Below are 19,542 nucleotides of genomic sequence, written 5' to 3'. Positions count from 1 at the left end.
AAAAAGATTTCATGCCTTTCAAGGGCCAAATAATATTCCATTATATATACTTAGACCTTTTCCTTATTCTTTTATCCACTGGTGGGTACTTAGGTTGGCCCCCATCTTGCTCTGTGAATAGTAGTACCATAGACCTGAAGGTGCACATAGATATCTCGCTGATACCCGTAATTTCCTTTCCTTTATGAGTGCAGAGGCTGGGGAAGGAGTTCTAGAGGCATACGTGAGGCTGCCACGTCCCCTCATTGTGGGATGAGTGTGGCGGGTCTCAAGGATGCTGTGCGTGGCTTTACCTGGGTTCTTCAGCTTCAGAGTTGTTCAAATTGAGACTGTAGCAGAGGCCTTGAACCATGCAGGGAGAGAGGTTACGGATGGGTCAGTCTTTCAAGGAGGAACGAGGCCCTCTTCATCTCTGGGTCCCTCTGCAAGTGGTTTGGGATGGAGAGCTGTGGGATTGTAAACTAGTGAAGCCATTTCTGGAAAAGGGGTGGATGAAGCAGGATGAGGTGTAGCAGGAGGTGGGGAGCTCTTGGTTTACCAGTTCTGGGGCTTGAATCTAGGGCCTGGGTGCTGTCTCTGAGCTTCTTTTGATAAAGGATAGCACTTAAGCCACAGCACCACTTCCAGCTGTATGTGGTACTGAGGAACCAAACCCAGGGCTTCATGAATGCCAGGCAAGTCCTCTATTGCTAAGCCACATTCCCAGCCTGGTGTGTGTGTGTGTGTGTGTGTGTGTGTGTGTGTGTGTGTGTGTGTGTTTAATGGCAGCCTGGCAAGTCCTCTATTGCTAAGCCACATTCCCAGCCTGGTGTGTGTGTGTGTGTGTGTGTGTGTGTGTGTGTGTGTGTGTGTGTGTGTGTGTGTGTGTGTGTGTTTAATGGCAGCCTGGCAAGTCCTCTATTGCTAAGCCACATTCCCAGCCTGGTGTGTGTGTGTGTGTGTGTGTGTGTGTGTGTGTGTGTGTGTGTGTGTGTGTGTGTTTAATGGCAGCCTGGCAAGCCCTCTATTGCTAAGCCACATTCCCAGCCTGGTGTGTGTGTGTGTGTGTGTGTGTGTGTGTGTGTGTGTGTGTGTGTGTGTTTAATGGCAGCCTGGCTCACAAAGTGGAGCAGCACCCATCTGGCTAAGACGGGGTACTTTCATTTGGTCCGGAGTCTTGGAGCAGATGCAGGTTCTGTGGGCAGTGCTAAGACTTTTGCCCAGGGGGATTGGACAGAGCAGGAAGTTCTGTGTGAATGGTGGCATTTATGGATTTATGCATGTGTTTATTCTTTACTGCCGCATCTGTCATTCTGCATCTGTCAGTTGGAATACTATTTTGGAGGTGGATGATTCAGGTGTGTTTTCTTTTTCATTTTTTTTAAAGCAAGGCATAATTAAGTAATTTTTAGAAACCCATTCAACATTTTGTGTGTTGGTGACGACTGTCATGAAGTTTCTTCGGATGGTGGGTGTACCATAGCCATGAGGATGTCATAGCATAGACAAGAGCAAACAGCCACAGGTGACTGTTTAAATCTGGCCACCACTGGAGACCTTACCACCTCTGATCAATTTGATTTCGATGAGATTTGAGAGCAGCTTTTCCCTTCTTCATTTCTCCCCTCATTGAGAGTTGATTGTAGTCTTGCTTAGTCCATTCCCCAGATCTGCCACTTACTGCCTGTGAAAAGGAGCAGTTGCCTTAGTATTCAAGATTCCTTTTCTTTTCGTGTGTGTGTGTGCATGCATGTGCGTGCGCATGTTCTAGTACTGGAGCTTGAACTCAGGACTTTTCACTCTTACCTGGCTTTGTAACTCAAGGCTGGCACTCTACCACTTGAACCACATCTCCACTTCCAGCTTTTTTGGTGCAGATAAGAGTGTCATGGACTATCCTGCCCTGGCTGGCTTTGAATCAGAATCCCCTGATCTCAGCCTCCTAAGTAGCTGGCATTAGAGGCCTGAGCCCCCAGCCCCTGACTGAGATTTACTTTCTTACCTACATATAGCAGTTAAAGATAATGTCAGCCTCATGGGGTTGTGATGTTAAGACAGGGATCAAACGTCAACCTTCCTGGCAATGATAGATGACAGATAAGTACTAGTTGCTCTCTGACTTGATAGGCGTCAGAAAAATGTATGACGTTAATTTGACACCGGCCTACTGGTGGTCTCCAAATGTTTTAAAGAATGTCACATGTCACAGAGGAAAGGCATCTTCTTTAATGCAACAGAGAGCAAAGAGCGAATAACTATAAAGCAAAGGAACACAGATGTCAGCTCAACAGAAGGAGGAACTGTACTAATTAGAGTGATGTTATAATGTACTGGAGCTCATGAAGTGATGAGCAATTTGTTTTGGAAGCATTCAGTGAGAACAGGATTTCTCAACGGTCTGACACCGAGGGCTAGGCAAGTCTTTATTTTGGTGCATAGAATATCTACCAGCACTTTACCACCCCCCCCCCACCAGATGTTCCTACTCTGCCCCTATTATAACAGTTGGAAAAAGTCTCCAGATGTTTCCCTGGGTGCAGCATTTCTACAGGTTGGAAATAGATGGGCCACAGGCTAGATGATGGCAAACTGGGCTCCATCATCCTGGGCCAACTCTATCCTGCCCTGGATTGGGTTTTTACCACTGTTGTTCCAGGAGGAACATAAATTTTGGGGTCACCTGCTTGTTTGGGATAGTTCCTACTGCCTGAGATTAAACGCCTGTGAACCACGGAGAGCAGCGGAGGCCCCCAGAGGGAAGCCCTCAGGCTGACTTAATGGTTTGTTGCTGGCTGTGCCTTTTGCAGGTCATGTTAGCAGCTTCCTATTGGTCTCTGCTGGCCCCAGCAGTGGAGATGGCCACGACCTCAGGGAACTTCGGTGCCTTTGCCTTCTTCCCCGTGGCTGTTGGCTTCACCCTTGGAGCTGCTTTTGTCTACTCGGTGGACCTCCTGATGCCTCACCTGGTGAGTATTGCTGCCCTCAGCTTATCTAGCCAGGAGATACCCAGCCCTGTGCGATAGTAATTTCCGTTCAAGCTCGAGACTCCCATTCATGCTGCATTAGCCTGTAGAGTCTGCACAGGTAACGAGGCATGAAAGGAAGTTGAATGTGATCTTGGTACTATGATTTGTCATCCCCTTACTTACATTTCAGTAAGTTCAGAATTTGAATGGTCAGATACCATTACAGACCCAGGTGTCGTGCTGGATGGCCCTGGATAGATGTCTGTGAGGGCAGAGCTGGAGTGGGTGGAAGGAGAGGCAGGCCTTGATCCTGGCCCTGGCCCTTGGTGAGCCTGTGATACCATCAGAGAGATGACCACACACCTGCCTGCACAGCATGTGGCCACAGGCCCGTGGGAGGGAAAAAAAGACAGCAAGGGCTCAGGGTTTGAGCTCACATCTGCTATGTGCTTATTCTATCTCTCAGCTCCAATTTCCCACTGGGGGGGCTGTAAAGTGGGGGGGGGGAGATTAAAAAGGCACCGACATTGGTGGCGAGCTAGAGACTTTAGGCATTTTGTTTTTCCAAAATGAGGCCAGCGAGTTAGGATTGGATGAGCATGTAATTGCTCCCAGAGAAGCCCGGAACACACTACAGCCTGAAGGGTGTAATGGCTGCGCAGAGAGAGCCAAGGCCGGACCATGCGTGGCAGCCACAGGCCATTGGCTAAAGCCCATTAACAGAAGGCACGGCTCCTGTTGGCAGAGAAGAGTTGACCCAGTGCCACTGCGGGGCCAGCATGGCACATGCACTTTTCCCAGGTACTTCTCCCCAGTAAATCCCAGTCACCCAGAAGGTGAAAAGGTACAGGAAGAGCTACACGGAGGAGCTTGAGGACAAAGACCATTTCCTCTGTCGATCCCAGGGAGGTAGGAAGGATTCAATGGACATATACCTCAGGGGGCTGAATGAAGCCTCTTCCTCTCTCCCTCCTGCCCCCTCATCTCTTTCTTCTTTCTTACTTTTTAAGATAGGATGATTTCCCTATGTATCCCTGATTGGTCCTGAACTCACAATCTTCTGTTTCAAAGTGCTGAAAATGCAGGCCAGGCCCACCTTCTGTCTTCTCTCTTGTATTAAATTCCTGGCTAGAGGAAGAGAAAGAGGACTTCCCAAGATCTTAATTTCTAGACAGTGAGGTGAATGAAAGACTAGTTGTTCATAGGGCTGAAGGACTGTCCTTCGGCCCTGACAGTTGGATGTGAAGGCTGGATAGACAGTTGTGATGCTGGCCTGAGAAAACACCATCTGTCTTTTTTTCCCATCATTGAAAATCTGAATGACCTTGATTGTTGAGTTCTCTGAACATTCAATTCCAGCCATGTGGTAGTGACTTCTTTTTTTTTTTTTTTTTGCCACTCCTGGGGTCTTGAACTCAAGGCCTGAGCACTGTCCGGGTCTTCTTTCTGCTCAAGGTTAGCACTCTACCACTTGAGCCACAGCGCCACTTCTGGCTTTTTCTATATATGTGGTGCTGAGGAATTGAACCCAGGGCTTCATGTATATGAGGCAAGCACTTTACCACTAAGCCATATTCTCAGTCCCTGTGGTGGTAACTTCTGAGGTCCTTATAGTGAGCTACTCCATCCTGTTTTTTGTTTTTGTTTTTTTCTTTTTTGCAGTCTTGGGGCTTGAGCTCAGGGCCTGGGCACTGTCTCTGAGCTTCTTTTGCTCAAGGCTTGCACTCTACCACTTGAGACACAGCACTACTTCCAGCTTTTTCTGTTTATGTGGTACTGAGGAATCGAACCCAGGGATTCATGCATGCTAGACAAGCACTATACCACTAAGCCACATTCCCAGCTCCAACCTCCCAAGCTGTAGCTGTACATGAACCAGCTACTGGAGAATACCTATTTGCCCTGGCAGCAAGACCTTGTCATCAGTGGCCTGAGCACCAGAATGGTGGATAGAAGTCTGGCTCAGCCCCTCTATCCAGTGCTCTGCTAGTTACCATTCTGTCTCCTCACCAAGGCCTGGTCTACCTGAGTGCCTAAGCAGCTCTTGGTGAGGGCCCGTTGCAGTCGTGGCATGGCCTTATTCTTGGGACTGGGGGCAGGGTGGCCTGTGTCAGGAGTATTTGCACAGCTGCTGAATAGAGGGGCTTTCTCTGAGCTGTGTAAATAGTCAGTGGCCAATTTGTACTGCACATTTTTTTAACCTTTTGATTCATATTTGTTTCAATATGTGCGTTGAATATGGAGAAGCTCCCAGGGGTGGGCCCTAGGTAGATGGTACTGAAGATCAGGAATGGCGTGGGAGTAGGGACTGAGTGTAGGGGTGGGGGAAAGGGCTCAGAAAGAGGCGTCACATCCATTAGTGCCCAGATGCCTGCTAATTGTCAGAAAAATCAGTAAACATCTGTTCTAGGACATCGGGAAAGAAATTAATTTTCACTGTTAATTTGAGATGGTGAAATTATCTCAGAAGGCCTTCTAAATAGATGAGCTTTATTTCTAAAGCTACATTCCTTGAATACAAATGTCAGAAGAGTTGCTCTCGGAACAAAGTCTATTGACCTTTACTCTGAGGCCAACTAAAGGTTTCCCTTGGTGTCACTATTAACTTGATTACCAAGGTGGAAAAGGGTGGCAGCTTGAATCTTTTAGAGATGATTTGAGTTAGAGATGTCTAAGTTAATGGGGCTTTTGATCTGGAGTCCTTGTGGCTGATTCCAGCATTGATTGAGAATTTGCTTTTGAAATGTTTGCTGTTCTGGGAATTTATAAACCAGCAGCTTGTGGGCCTGGACCCCAATTCATTCCTCCTTCTACAAAACCCCATTGGACAGTGGATTTCCCCAGAGAAGGGTGAGGTGGGTGGGTATGGAGAGAGTCTTTGTCCACAGCTGTGTCCAGGGAGGCTCTTGTCCATCAGGACAGGCCCATGGATGAAGGGAGGCCTCTCTGCAGAAAAATCCCAGCATTCCTTTCTTCCATTTTAATAACCTTTTTGTACCAATACCAGAGCTTGAACTCAGGGCCAGTGTATTCCCCCTTAAGGCTGACAACTACCATTTGAGCACAGCTCCACTTTAAATATAACTTTTTTTTTGGTGGTTAATTGGAAATGAGAATTTCTTGGTCTTTTCTGCCTAGGCTGGCTTTGAACCATAATCCTCAGATCTTAGCTTTCTGAGTAGCTAGGATTACAGGTGTGAGCCACCAGTACCCGGTGAGCACACTTTTCTATTCCCTGGACAATGGGGTAAAGGGAAGTGAATCTTTGTGTTATTTTACCTGGAGAAACGAGCACATGAGAATGTGGTTTGAAGCATGTACAGCATGGGCCCACCTTGAACTATCACCATCCAACCTTAGGTCCCCTGCCTGTGGATCTCAGAGCTGCTAGTCTTGGGTAGAGATTCAGGACATGAAGGGCAGGAAGATTCTGGGGTTGGCAGGAAGGAAATGGTTAACATATGCCTGTGTTCTTTAGCTGCATTTCTGTTCGGTCAGCTTTACCGATTTATTTGTCTCTCTGTTGGAGTTGAAGCAAAATATTGCTCATGAAAAGGGTTTTATTCATCATGGCCTGTCCGGTCAAAGCCCAGGTGGTTTTGTTAACTTGCGATGTATCAAATCACCCTCCAAATTGGCTTTTTATTTCTGTTTATTTGCCTGGGAATAAAGGAGTGAAGGCTCATGCAGTAACAGTTAATGGGAAGTGAGCAGAGCCGGATTCATAGAGGCTTTGCTGGATGCTATCTTAATGAAAGGGGAAGGCTGGGTCCTGGGCTAGGAAGGTGTAGCCTGCGAGGCCTGGGAAGCTGAGGGGCCAGTCCGAGCCTTGGGACATGGAAGGAGCATCAAACTTGGGAATTTTGGGGTGCTTGGGATCCTTACAGTTGTATCTGTGTGAAGTGCAGGGGTGGCTGTAGGTAGGGGATCCTCACTTAGGGCTTTAAGCAGTGGAATTTCTAATGTGTTGTAACCCCAGACTCTTGTGTCATTATTTTCAGTCATAAAGGCACCACATCAAAACGATACAGAAATTTCATTCTAGAAGATTAAATTTTTTTACATGAAATTATCTTCTCTTTCCCCTTTGTCTTCCAAGACCACAAGTTAACTACCATCACCAATGCAGTTGGGTATTTTTTCAAGACTCATCACTTTAGTGGGTGGGTTTTCCAGTCCAGTAATCTTTTCTCGTTCTTCCTATTATTATATTTATTATTATTATTACTACTACTATTATTATTTTTCTTGCCCTAGGGCTTGAACTCTGGGCCTGGGCACTGTCCCTGAGCCTCTCTGTGCTCAAGGCTAGCACTCTACCACTTGAGCCACAGCAACACTTCTGGGTTTTTCTGTTTATGTGGTGCTGAGGAATGGAACCCAGGGCTTCATGCATGCTAGGCAAGCACTCTACCACTAAGCCACATTCCCAGCCCTATTATTATTATTATTATTATTATTTCTTTTTTTTTAAGTTAAAGAAAACTAGCTATAGACAGATACGGTGACAGGTATAGTGGCACGTGCCTATAATCTCAGCTACACAGGCAGTAGAGATAGGAGGATCTTGGTTTGAGGCCAGCTGGGCCAAGAGACTGTTATCTGAAAAACATACTAAACAAGCAAATAACAATTAAAAAAAAGAGCTGGGTGCATAGCTCAAGCAATATTGTGCTTGGAGCTCTGAGTTCCATCCTCCTCTTTGTGTGGTTTGCTCAGCCCTCTCCGTTTCTGCCATTTTGCTTTACATGTGTGTGTTTGTAAGTCTGGAGTTGTTTTGTCTGAAAATCACATGGTAGCACACTGTCTGTGTTGGTGCTACTTGCTGCCTTTGGTTTGCTTCCCATCTTGGCAGATTTCTCCCTACGAGATGTGTGCTCCTCCATTCTCCCCTTCCCTGTCTTGGTGTTTGACACGAAGTGAAACTCCCAAAAGACTGCAGTGGGGAGGCGAGGTAGCGGGTGCCCCCCCCAGTGCCTGGCCCTTAGTCCTGCCTGGGGACAGAGGCTTCTGGGCCCAGAGGAGGGCAGCAAGGAGCCTACTTACTACCTTCCCACCAACCTCTCTAACATAGCAGAGGCCCCAGGCAGGTTTGGTTTCTGCCGGCACTTGTTGTGATGGCCGAGGAGATGGTTTTGGTGCACACTTGACCGGATGGATATGCAGGACTCTGAATAGGCACCGAACTTCTGCTGGCATCACTCTCTGATGGCCGGGACTGCTTCAAGGAACCACACGCTGCCGCAGTTTGGAAGTGACAGTCTCCCCCCGTGAGCTGTTTGTATCATTTACATGTACTTGATTTTTCTCCATCTTTAATATTCAGTATTCTAGTTGATGATAGAATATGGGGGAGGGGGATGGGAGAGACAGTGGGAGAGGAAGGGGAAGAGAGAGAGAGAGAGAGAGAGAGAGAGGAACATATATCCATGTATCTGTTTCTTTTTAGTTGGTTCTACTTAAAACTTAACATGTGTCATTTGTCCTGGCATCTCTAGGTGTCTAGATTCCCTCTCCTTATTGACCACCAGCATTCCTATGGGTCCAGGTCCACCCTAGTGACCATTTCAACTTCACCTTTTAAAACACAGTCATGTTCTGGGATACTGGGGGTTAGGGCTTCTGCATACATTTGGGAGATTGCCAGCCACAGGTTTGTAGTTTCTCTGCCATGCATGGTAGGTACTACAGTGGAGCAATGACTGGGTGGATGTCCCTGCTCTGTGGAGGTCTTTGGTCTTTGGAGACTGGCAGGGTAGGTACTGTAAGTTCTATGTGTATGTGTGTGTGTGTGTATTGGTACTAGGACTTGAACTCAAGGCCTGGCTTTTTGTACTTGGCTTTTCCAGTCAAGGCTGGTATTCTCCCACCTGAACCATACCTCCACTTCCAGCTTTTTGCTGCTTCATTAGACTCATGGGCTTTTCTACCCCGGCTGGCTCTGAATTGTCATCCTCAGATCTCAGCCTTCTGAGTAGCTAGGACTGCAGATGTGAGCCACTGGCTTCTGACAGGCACTGTATGTTCTGAACAAGAGCCAGTGATTGCTCACAGTCTCCCACACCTGATGCTGGACTGCCCCGAGGGACAAGGCCTGCTGGCAGATCCACAGCATTTATTAATGCGTCATTCTGAGCGGAGTAAGCCTAAGGGCTTGTGGCAGTGGAGGCTTCAGCTTGTGCATCCTGCTGGGGCGTATGGAGAAAGGTTTCTGGTTCATGGGCCTTCACAGACCAAGGGGGGAGCTCTGAGGCTGTCCTGAGTCACACAGGATGCTTCACTGCTTGTGTGAGGGTATATGTGGAGGGGGTCCCGACACTGAAAGCTGTAGCCCCTTTCCGGGGCAATGCTTGGAGAGGATGGGCATCCTGTTGACCTGGGCATTTCTGTCGGGTGCCCATGGCAGTCAGGGCAGGTGTGGTCCTTCTGCCCTTCAAGTCTTCAATAGCCTCCCGGGACCTTTAGGAAGATGCCCAGATGCGTTTTGAGTCCTTTTGGCAGGCAGAGGGCTAAAGAGGGTTAAGGTTACATCCTTGGTATAGTTCACACATGAGCGTGCACACTCATTTGTGCATACATACATACTCATGTGTACACAAATGAACACAAATACCCATGTGCATGTGACTGTCCAAGCTGGCATCCATGATGTCTACCCGTGGTCCCTGCGTCTTGTTGCATAAGGTGGCAGTGTCCACAGACGGCACAGGAGTGTCTGTGTGTAGGTTGACAGCAGTAGCTCTGTGAGAAGCTCGCACTCGGGCCTGAGCCCCAGGTAGACTAGTGACCAGTTCTGCCTATGACACGTAGGGCCCAGACTTTGGCTCCTGGGATGCTTCTGGTTCTTAATGGCTGACGGTCAGGGATTCTAGACAGCAGCTTTGGGATTCAGTGTCAAGGATGGCCCAATAGTGCCCACAAGAACAGGTTCTCCCAGGTTCTTTTCAGACTTCCCTGTCTTCCTTCAGGAATACGAACCAGGTAAATCAACAAGGCAGATGCCACCTGAGCGGGCTCCCGCTGTTGGCATCATCTGGGACAGCAGTAACAAAACACATGGATGGAGGGCCTTGAACAGACTGTATCCAGGTGCCAGTGGGTTGGGTTGTGTGTGAGGCCCCTTTCCTGCCTTCTCATTGCATCTGCATATGGGAAGGGTTCAGGGAGAAGGGAGGAGAAAGAAAGGGGGGTCAGGAGAGAGAAAGCCCCCATCAAGCTAACTCTCTGGGAGAGATAATACAGTGAGGGGGATCTCATGTAACTTAATCTTTCCTGAGTTGTCCCCAGTGACATTGGATTTGGGAATGTGGACGTGCTAACAGTTTGTAACACCCTCATTAGAGAACATGCAGGGTGGAGTGGGGAATGGTGGGAGAGAAGTGGAAGGGGTGACATGGACCAACGTGTATTGTACTCACAAACTGACCTGTTGAAACCCCTTTGTACAACTTCTTAGTGATGTTAAAAAACAAGAAAGCATGTGAGGACTGCTTTTCTACGGTCTTCAGGGTGCAAAGTGCTCTGGGACTCGCCATGCCGGGTTCCCCAGCAGAACTCCGGATGGTGGCCTCAGTAAAGGCAGGCACTGGTCCAGGGCGCTCCGCACCTTTGCCTTCTGGGAACCCTGTTGGAAACTCCAGCTTCCTTTCAAAGTGCCTCCATGATTCTTCCCTGACTCTTACTTTTGGTCAATCCATCTTTGAATAAACCTTTTGCTCATTTTTCTAGTCTGACCTCTGTCCCTTAATTAGAACATTAATCAGATTACATTTCACTTATTTATTGATAGAATTTCATTGGTGCTTACCACCTTAGTGTTTGTTTCCATTTATCCTGCTTGGATTTTTGCTGTATAGTTGTTGCTACTGAGAGTGTTACTTAATTCTTCCTTCCTGATGTCTTTTGACTTAATCGAATTATTTTTAGTGATGCATCCTAATGTCTGTCCTGGATTTAAGACTGTATGCATTATATTTTGAGTGGCTACTATAGGGATTACAGTATTCTGTTTCTCATTCTCTTTTTAGTGGTACTGGAATTTGAACTCAGGACCTTGTGTTTGCTAGGAAGTACTCTACCACTTGAGCCTTGGACTCCTTCCCTCTGGTCCTTATGTATTTATCTTCTTTGATTTTTCTTTTTGACCACGAGGGTCCCATTTTTCTATTTCTTTTCTACTGATTTATTTATTTATTTTTTTACTGTGTGCTGGGCATGGAGATTGCTTTTGTTGTTTTTCTGAAGGTGTTGCTATGGTTACGGCAGACAGTTAATATGTTGGTGGTGCTTCTTGATTCTGCCAGGGATTGGCCTTAAGTTTTGTTGTGTTATATCCTGAGAACGAGAGTAATCCACGGAGGCACAACTAAAGGTGGGAAGGGGTTTTATTTACAAAGGAGCTTTATTTATAACCTAGAACCCAGAACCAGAACAGCCCTCCACCTCCAAATGCTGGCCTGCAACTACTTTACCCTGAGCTAATTACCCAGAACCCAGACCTGACCTCCGAACCTCCACTCCTTAACCTCCAACCACCTCAACCTCTAAGCCTCCAAACCTGCTGAGGAGTGAGCTTGTTTCTGTCCCTACTTCCTGCAGGCCTTGCCTCTCCTCAGGCCCCAAGTCTCAGACCTCCCCACAGGCCTTAGGCTTCTCAGAAGGCCATAGGCCTCAGCCCCCTCCTCAGATCTCAGGCTTCAAATATCTCCACAAGCCTCAGGCTTTAGACTTTCCTATAGGCCTCAGGCTCCGGGCTCCTCAGCAGGATTCAGGCTCCGGACTCCTCCACAGGCCTCAGGCTCCTCTACAGGCCTCAGGCTCCTCAGTAGGCCTCAGGCTCCAGACTCCTCCACAGGCCTCAGGCTACAGACTCCTCCACAGGTCTCAGGCTATGGGCTCCTCCACAGCCCTGCAGGCTGGCTCAGCTTGGCTCGGCTCCTCTTTGCAGGCCCACTCGGCTCCACTTGGCTCTGCAGGCCGGCTCAGCTCGGCTGCGCTCTCCTCCCACCTCCAAACAGGCAGCACATATATACACTCGGTCCTCTGCGCCCGGTCCCCCTCCAGCTGACGGGCCCACATAGAAGTGCCACCATGGCAGTGATGTCACCGGTGTGGGGTGGGACTTCCTAGGCTGTCTCGCCCACACTCCTGACAGAGTCGAATGCCACGCCCCCTCCTACGGGTCCATGGTAATGACACCGGCATGGGGCCTCGCCTTGCTGGTTATTACAGTTGGAATGGGTATAGAAGCCATACCATATTCCTCTGTTTATTTGTTCCTGGTGTATCAAATTTTACAACCAAATGAAACCAGCCTAAATTTTAGGAAGGCAATCTTTATTTTCCTATCTCATTCTTCCTTTTGTCTCTGGAATTCCAATTACACATGCTTGTTTGAAGGGTTAATAATGTTCTTTAGATCACTGGAACCTCTCTCTCTCTGTCTCTCTCTCTCTTTCTCTCTTTCAGTGTTGGGGTTTGATCTGAAGGCTGTGCTAACTGGGCAGGGTGTTCTACCTCCTGAGCTAGATCTTCTTTATTCATCTGTATTCTGTGTGTTCTTATTTGAAAATAGCTTCTGACTGGTCATTTTTTTGAAATGTCTGATTCATTAAGGATACTGAAGAGATTATTTTATTTTATTTTTTGAAGTAGGGTCTCACTGTAACCCAGACTGGCCTTAAACTCACCATCTTTTTTGCCTCTGCCTCTTTGTGCTTAGATTATAGGTGTGTGCAAACAGACCTGCCTGGATTTCATTTTAGATAATGAAATTTTCAGTTCCAGAATTTCCATTAGTTCCTTAAAAAGTAGTTTCCTTTTTTTGTGTGCTGGTATCTGACCTCCTGTGCATTCATTGTGTTATTTTTTTTCCCCCCTTCAATACTTAATCAGATATGTGATAGCTGCTGTCAGCTCCTGGTCTGTTAGATCATCTCTGCTCACACACACACACACACACACACACACACACACACACACACACACATACACACAGAGTTTTAGTAAGTGCTAGTTTTTTGAGAAGTCTTATCAAAGAATGGTTCTTGTTATCATAGTGTGGCAGGTCCATTCCGTTTAGCCCTTTTGTTGTAAATCCTGATTTGGGGTCATAGTTTTTGGCTTTGCATATTTATTCATTTTTTTAATTTCCTGTTGGACATTGTCTGTGTCATGTTGGTGAGAGTTTGGGTTTTGTCATCTTCAAAGAGTTTTGGATTTTATCCTTACAGTTAATTTACCGCCCAGATGTGGTTTTAGGCTTTGCTGATGGGTACAGCATCTCATCTAAGGGCCTGCCTGGGATGAACAGTGCCACCTCTCCACTGGGAGTGGTTGTAATTTTGACATGGGCCTGCACCAGTGACCTGTGAGATCTCCCTTTAGCTCAGAGTCCCCCTCTTTTAGGCTCTGTAGCAGCTTTCTTTACAGATTTTTAAACAGAATTTGTTGTTCTCTGCTATACCCTCCCTGCAAATCCCAGCTGTCTCAACACTCTTGAATCGGAGTCTCTTTCTGTGACTGCTTCATTATTTATGACACAGTTTGCAGAGTGCCATCACACAGCATGCTCAGGTGAATGCAACGCGGCTTTGTGCATTTCCTTCTTATTCTGATCACAGTCCCTCATGGCCTGTGTGCAAGCCTTCTGAAGAGTTGCTTCATGTATTTTACTCAGTTGTATAGTGGCTTCTTATTACTCCATGAGATTGAAACAGGAGGGCGCAGTGGAACTAATTTGCAGCAGTTGCTGATTCTTCACAGGTGCTCTTGGCCTCACAGGTCTCTCCTGTTCCCCCCTTTTTGGCCTCCCTTGGCCTCTCAAATGAACGTGGAAGGTCATTTTAAGAAAGAAGCCAGAGGTGTTTCTCAGCAGAAGTTTCTGTGTTTCTTTTTGCAGTGTTAATGTCTGTTTCTCAAGTTTGCTGCCTTCCCTCTGCACGCTCTCCTTTTTTAAGGCTTTAATTAGCAGGCACTCGAGTAGGGAGCTGGAGTCTCTTGGTCCTGATGTTTAATGGAGTATTTCTCCTTGGATAGCGGGAACTGGGATAATTGGATGATGGCTGGGACACTAGCTGATTCAGAAAAACAGCTGAAGGCTGACACTCTGGGGAAGGCAACTAGATTTAGCTCCAGTTCAAGAGTTCTGAAGTATTGCCCAAACTGCCCAGACTCGTCTCAGTTTCAAGGAGAATGCTTACATTTGGAAAATCACCTCTTTGTAACAATGCAATTAAGTGTACCTTGAGAGCTTCTGCATGCATTAAGATGATGTGCTCTTTTTTTTCTTTTAACACACACACACACACACACACACACACACACACACACACACACACACATATGATCAGATCAGTCCTGGGGCTTGAACTCAGGGCCTAAGCACTGTCCCTGGCTTCTTTTTGCTCAAGGCTAGCACTCTACCACTTGAGCCACAGCGCCACTTCTGGCTTATCTCTATATATGTGGTGCTAAGGAATTGGACCCAAGGCTTCATGTTTTCGAGGCAAGCGTTCTACCACTAGGCCATATTCCCAGCCCTTAAACACTGCTTTTTGAAGTGCCACACCCTGAAAGTCCCATTTTGGGGAACTGGAGTAGAACCAGAGATTTGTATTTTTAATCAAGTGTCCCTGAAGATTTGATGTAGGTAGCCTGTGACTCTTGCTTTTAGCAGCTGTCTAGTGGAGTTTTACGAGAGTTTACATGGAAACAAGTGCAGATATCGTTGTGTCTAGTGTTTATTGTTTTGTCAGGAAAGCACCTAGGCACAGCCGTCACCGTGATTGTGTGTGGCACTGACATTAAAACTGACTGGAGAGGTCTTGACCTCCCTGGGTCTGCACACACGCGGATGAAGGAGCTTAATCAGATGGTTCTGAAGGTAAGGGACAAGGGCCCTCGGGTGAGTTAGGAGATAAGGATAGTTTTCTACCCAAAGACACTGTGGACAGTGAAGCAGGAGGCCTGGGAAAAAGCTTACAAGCTGGCTGGATGGAGAAAAACTGTGCAGAGTAGATCCTAGTTTTCAAAGTTCTGTGGCTTTGGGGTCATGCCGCAGGAGTACGGAAGCTGTTCAGAAGGGGCCCGGATGATTCTGAGGGAGTACCCTTAACTTGGGTAGCCTGCATGTGGACATGCATCTTTTGTATCTGTTAGTGATGGTATATCCAGGCTGAGCTGCCTCAAAGGAGGCTGGGGATGTGAGGCAGAGGGGCTTAGGGCTGGGTGGAGGCTGGAGAGGCCACAGAGAGCTCTCAGCAGGGAGGACTGCACACTTGAGGACACAGCCCGGAGACTGGCACAAGCGGGCCCAGACCAGAACCAAGAGACATGTGCATCTGGAAGGTCAGACAAGGCCAGGAGTGGGCAGCACAAAGGCCTCAAAAGCTGGCCAGGCCTCTGGGCCTTGGTGGGATGACACAGGCACCGAGGGCGTGCCTGCCCACCCATGTGGCTGCTTGAGTGTTGTTTGGTGACAGCACAGTGGGTTTGTAACAGGACAGATGTGGTGGGCTAGTTGTGTTGAGAGAGGCAGTGAGACTGAGAGCCCCACAAGACCAGAGGTGTTTGGTGGACCAAGGTTCGCTGTCCTCGTGAGCTGCAGGGGCCTCTGATGGGACAGACAGACTCCCCAGGAGAGGGCGGTGGATGTGAGGGTCCTGGGTTTGTGTGGGTGGGGCAGGCAGAAGGGACAAGCTGTAGGCTGGTGTGGAGGGAGTAAGCAATCACACATACATGGCATGAAGGCTCTGTGGGGCCTAGGTTTGTGCTTGTCCGGTCTGAGAACCTCCAGGGGCACTGCTGGGGCTAGAAATGCCCCCTCTCCCACCCTTGGGCTCAGGCTTCCAACTGATGAGGTGCTCATGGTGCCCGCTCCTGTCTCTGTGGTGATGCCCTGGTGGCTCCTTGCATGCTGACACCCTCACACAACAGATCCAACGGGTGCTGCCTTTACAAGGGGGGCCGGCAAACTGCAGCCCGGGTCACATTCCCTCTACACACCTTTCTTCCTTCCTTCATCCTTGGGGTGAGTGGGTTCCAGGAGCTCTCGTCCCATTCTACCGAACTCTGCAAATGTTCGAGCTCCTAATGTAAAATGACATGGTGTATGTGTAGAAACTCCCCGTATCCTGTTTACTTTAGATCATCTTTGCATTGCTCATCATACCTAGTGCAACGCAAGTGAAACACAAACATTGTGCAAGTTGTTGTTCTGCTCAGGGACGGGAAGGATCTATATGTGTCCGGTTCAGGTTCCACCGTTGTGGGTGGAAGATAATTAATTGCAAGCCAACAAGACGCCCTGCTCAAGTGATTGCAGGGAGGGGCCGAGGGTCTGCCACGGCCTGGATTTGATATCATGCTTGCTGAGCCACAAACTCATGTTTGGCTTCTTTTGGGATTTTCCCCTGATGATTTATTTAATTAGGCTAGCTCTTGCTATATAACCCAAGTTAGCCTCACACAGCCCAAGCTGGCTTTGAACTGTTTGATCCTCCTCTCTCAGCCTTCCAAGTGCTAGGATTCCGTGCATGCACGACCGTGTCTGGCCCTTCCTCCCTGCCTAATACTCTGGGCCTGTGGCCCATCAACTCTGCGAGATGCAGATATGACCCAAGCATACGGGGGACTGAGGATACTTGAGGCAGTCTCCAAGACTGGAAAATACTTCACTGCCTGGTCATTTATACACATCACCAACTATGCTCCACGTGATTGCACTTAAGATCCAGAGCATCGCCGGGAGCCAGTGGCTCACGCCTCTCATCCTAGCCGCTCAGGAGGCTGAGATCTGAGGATTGATGTTCAAAGCCAGCCCGGGCAGGAAAGCCTGTGAGACTCTTATCTCCAGTGAACCACCAGAAAACTGGAAGTGGCGCTGTGGCTCACGTGGTAGAGCGCTAGCTTTGAGCTGAAAGGCTCAGGGACAGTGCCCAGGCCCAGAGTTCTAAGCCCCATGACTGACCAAAAAAGCAAAACAAAAAACCAAAAAGATCCAGAGCATCTTTCCCAGCTTTTGAGTCTGATCATATTTCTGACTTAAACTCTTCCTAGGATTTTGACAGCCCTCGGTTAATGTTTTTTAGTGTGCATGAATTACCACTCCCTCCAACACCAGTCCTTCCCGTCCACTCTAGCGTCATCTCTCTTTCTCCTCACCCTGCTCAGCTGTCTCCACAGTGTCCAGTGTCCTTCCTCTCCTTCAGCCTATGCACCAGCTGTCCCCTCTGTCCAGCATGCTGTCCCTCTGCCCAGACACTGTCTGGGCAAATGCCAAATGCCATCTAGTTAGTAGAAAGTACATTACCCACCTGAGTTGTTTTCTGGAAGCCGACTCCTGCCTTTTGCAATGGACTAGCTTTTCGGCATGCAGACTAGAGGCTCATAATTAAACAGGCAGGAGAAACAAAGAAGACCTTAATCTGAGCTTTGGATCTATTCTGTGATTGTTCATGCTTTACTTACTTTCATAATTATGTTTGCTGAAGAAGCCGAGACCTGCATTGCCATTTACAATCAGCGTTTGTGAGCTACGAGGGCAGGGAAGTTGCCTCTGTTGTTGAGAAAAATACTGATGCGGCCCTGCCTCCAGAGGTTCAGAGGCACTGGGTCCAGGGTGGCATTCGGGCATTAGATACATAAATATTTCTACAAGAACTGTCGGCATTTGGCTGGATTACAGGTGTTGAAAGAGTTTAAGTCTTAAGTCAACATTTGCCAGATGACTGTGCGCAGTAGGAGATGGTGGAGTGTACCTTTCTGACACAGGGAATAGCATATAGGAAATTGTGACACAAAATGTATTGTCGGTTAGCTACTTCTGCGTAACAACTACCACAAAGTCTCTGTGGCACCCAACAACAGGGATTGGTTTTGTAGTTATCCACAATTGCCAGGGGGTCTGTTGGTCTGGACCGCATTAACTGTAGGTTTGCGGATAGGCAGCTCGCTGTGTTCCAAGTGTCTGCCCTTGCTTTTGTTAGGGCAAGACTTCAAAGGAAAAGCAGAAACAAGCAGGGCCTCTTACATCCTAGGCACAGAACTGTCATGTGAATCCTAAGCTAAAAAAGTCATGTGGCCGTACCCAGTGTTGGGGCTTGGGCAAAGGTTCTTTGCACGCGTCATTAGTTAAGATGATGTCATACTCGAGTAGAGTGTGCCCTAAAGCCAATATGATGGATGTCCTTACAAGAAGAGAAAAAGATACCTAGGAACAAAGGACCGGGGGCAGCTGTGTGAAGATGGAGGCAGTGGATGGAGTCGTGCTGCCCAAGCCAATGAACACCAAAGATTCCTTTGGACCCAGCATGCATTGGGAGCAGCAGAAAGGATTCTGCACTCCCTTTGGAGGAAGACCTGACCTGCTGACACCCTGAATTTTGATACCACACTTTCCTGTTGTTTGATGCTACCCACTTTATGGTAACGTATTCTGGCAGCTCTGGGAGCTAATAAAAAGTAGCAAAATACACATGACCCATAGTAGGGCTCTGACTGCAGGAAGAGGCAAAGCACCGGGCTGGTCATCCAGCCTGCTGAGGACAGGCATGGCTTGTCAGGAAGGGTGTGGCATGTATAGGAAAAGTTCTTGAGGGGGAGGGGGAGGCCTCTGCAGACTTGTGATTTAGAAGGTGTCTGTGAGCAAGTGAAGGCCATGGCCCCCGTTCTGCACGAGGTGCAGGCGATGCAGTGGTCAGGGGAGAAGATGAGCGTGGGAACTAGAGTGACACTTAAGAAGAGAAAGGGTAGGGCTGGAAACTGTGAAAAGAAAAACACTGACCACCAATGACCTGGTTATCAATTAGATGTAGAAAACAAAGCAAGAGAAAAATCTACACTGAATTTTAAATGTTGACTTGAGCATGTATTAAACCTTAAATCTAAACCTGGATACCCAGTGCTTTCTGATCCTGTAGCTGAATTTTATGCATCAACATAAAAAAAGCTCTTTAGGTGCTTCTCATGAAGAAGTAAGGCAACTGGTGACATTAAAAAAGAAAATCTCCTTTGATAAAAGATCTTATAAAGTGCAATCCAAGTCAGAGCTTATAAGAAGCTATTTGCAATCCATAGAATTGACAAAGGACTGGAATATGTAAAGGTCTCCCAAAAACCAATGAGAAAAAGGCAAACCACAGTCACTAAAAAAATGAGCAGACTACCTGATTAGGAATTTGAGAGGAGGAAATTCCGAAGGGGCCGTGCATACTTGAAAAGAAGATGTTCAACTTCGAGTCACTAAGGGAGCTCAACCTCAGTCTTCTCCTGTTAAATTTGACAAAGGAAAATGATAACATGTTTGACAGTCCCATGTATGGAAATAAGAAGATGTGAGCAAATGGGAACTTAAATACATGGTGAGAATTTATGTGTATGTAACTATCTTGGTGAGGTATTTGTTAATATTTAGTAAGAATGAAGATGTACATATCCAATGAGCAGGCAACTCCCATTTTAACTCTTGGCCTTTATCCAAACATTCTTGAAAATGTGCATGTAGAGCCTTGAATGAGATTATTCCAGACATTATTATTTTATTTCATTTTAGCTACTGTTTAAAATTATCCTTTAGTAGTTGTGCAACGTGATTTCA

The 19,542-nt window shown here is 47.4% G+C and overlaps 1 protein-coding gene across 2 annotated transcripts in view; it reads left to right on the top strand.

Moving 5' to 3' along the window:
* The window catches only part of Slc39a11 (solute carrier family 39 member 11), a 246,500-nt gene that overhangs the window by 27,210 nt on the left and 199,748 nt on the right, over positions 1-19,542 (top strand). For both annotated transcript variants that reach the window (XM_048366585.1, XM_048366584.1), the window contains exon 4: positions 2,787-2,945. In XM_048366585.1, coding sequence (XP_048222542.1) covers positions 2,787-2,945 — 159 coding nt within the window. The remainder of the gene's footprint in view (positions 1-2,786; positions 2,946-19,542) is intronic.

Source organism: Perognathus longimembris, chromosome 17 (assembly GCF_023159225.1).
Source record: "Perognathus longimembris pacificus isolate PPM17 chromosome 17, ASM2315922v1, whole genome shotgun sequence".
In the NCBI taxonomy this organism is placed as follows: domain Eukaryota; kingdom Metazoa; phylum Chordata; class Mammalia; order Rodentia; family Heteromyidae; genus Perognathus; species Perognathus longimembris.
The sequence above is the reverse complement of the archived record's forward strand: the minus strand, read 5'-3'. Positions and strand labels throughout refer to the sequence as shown.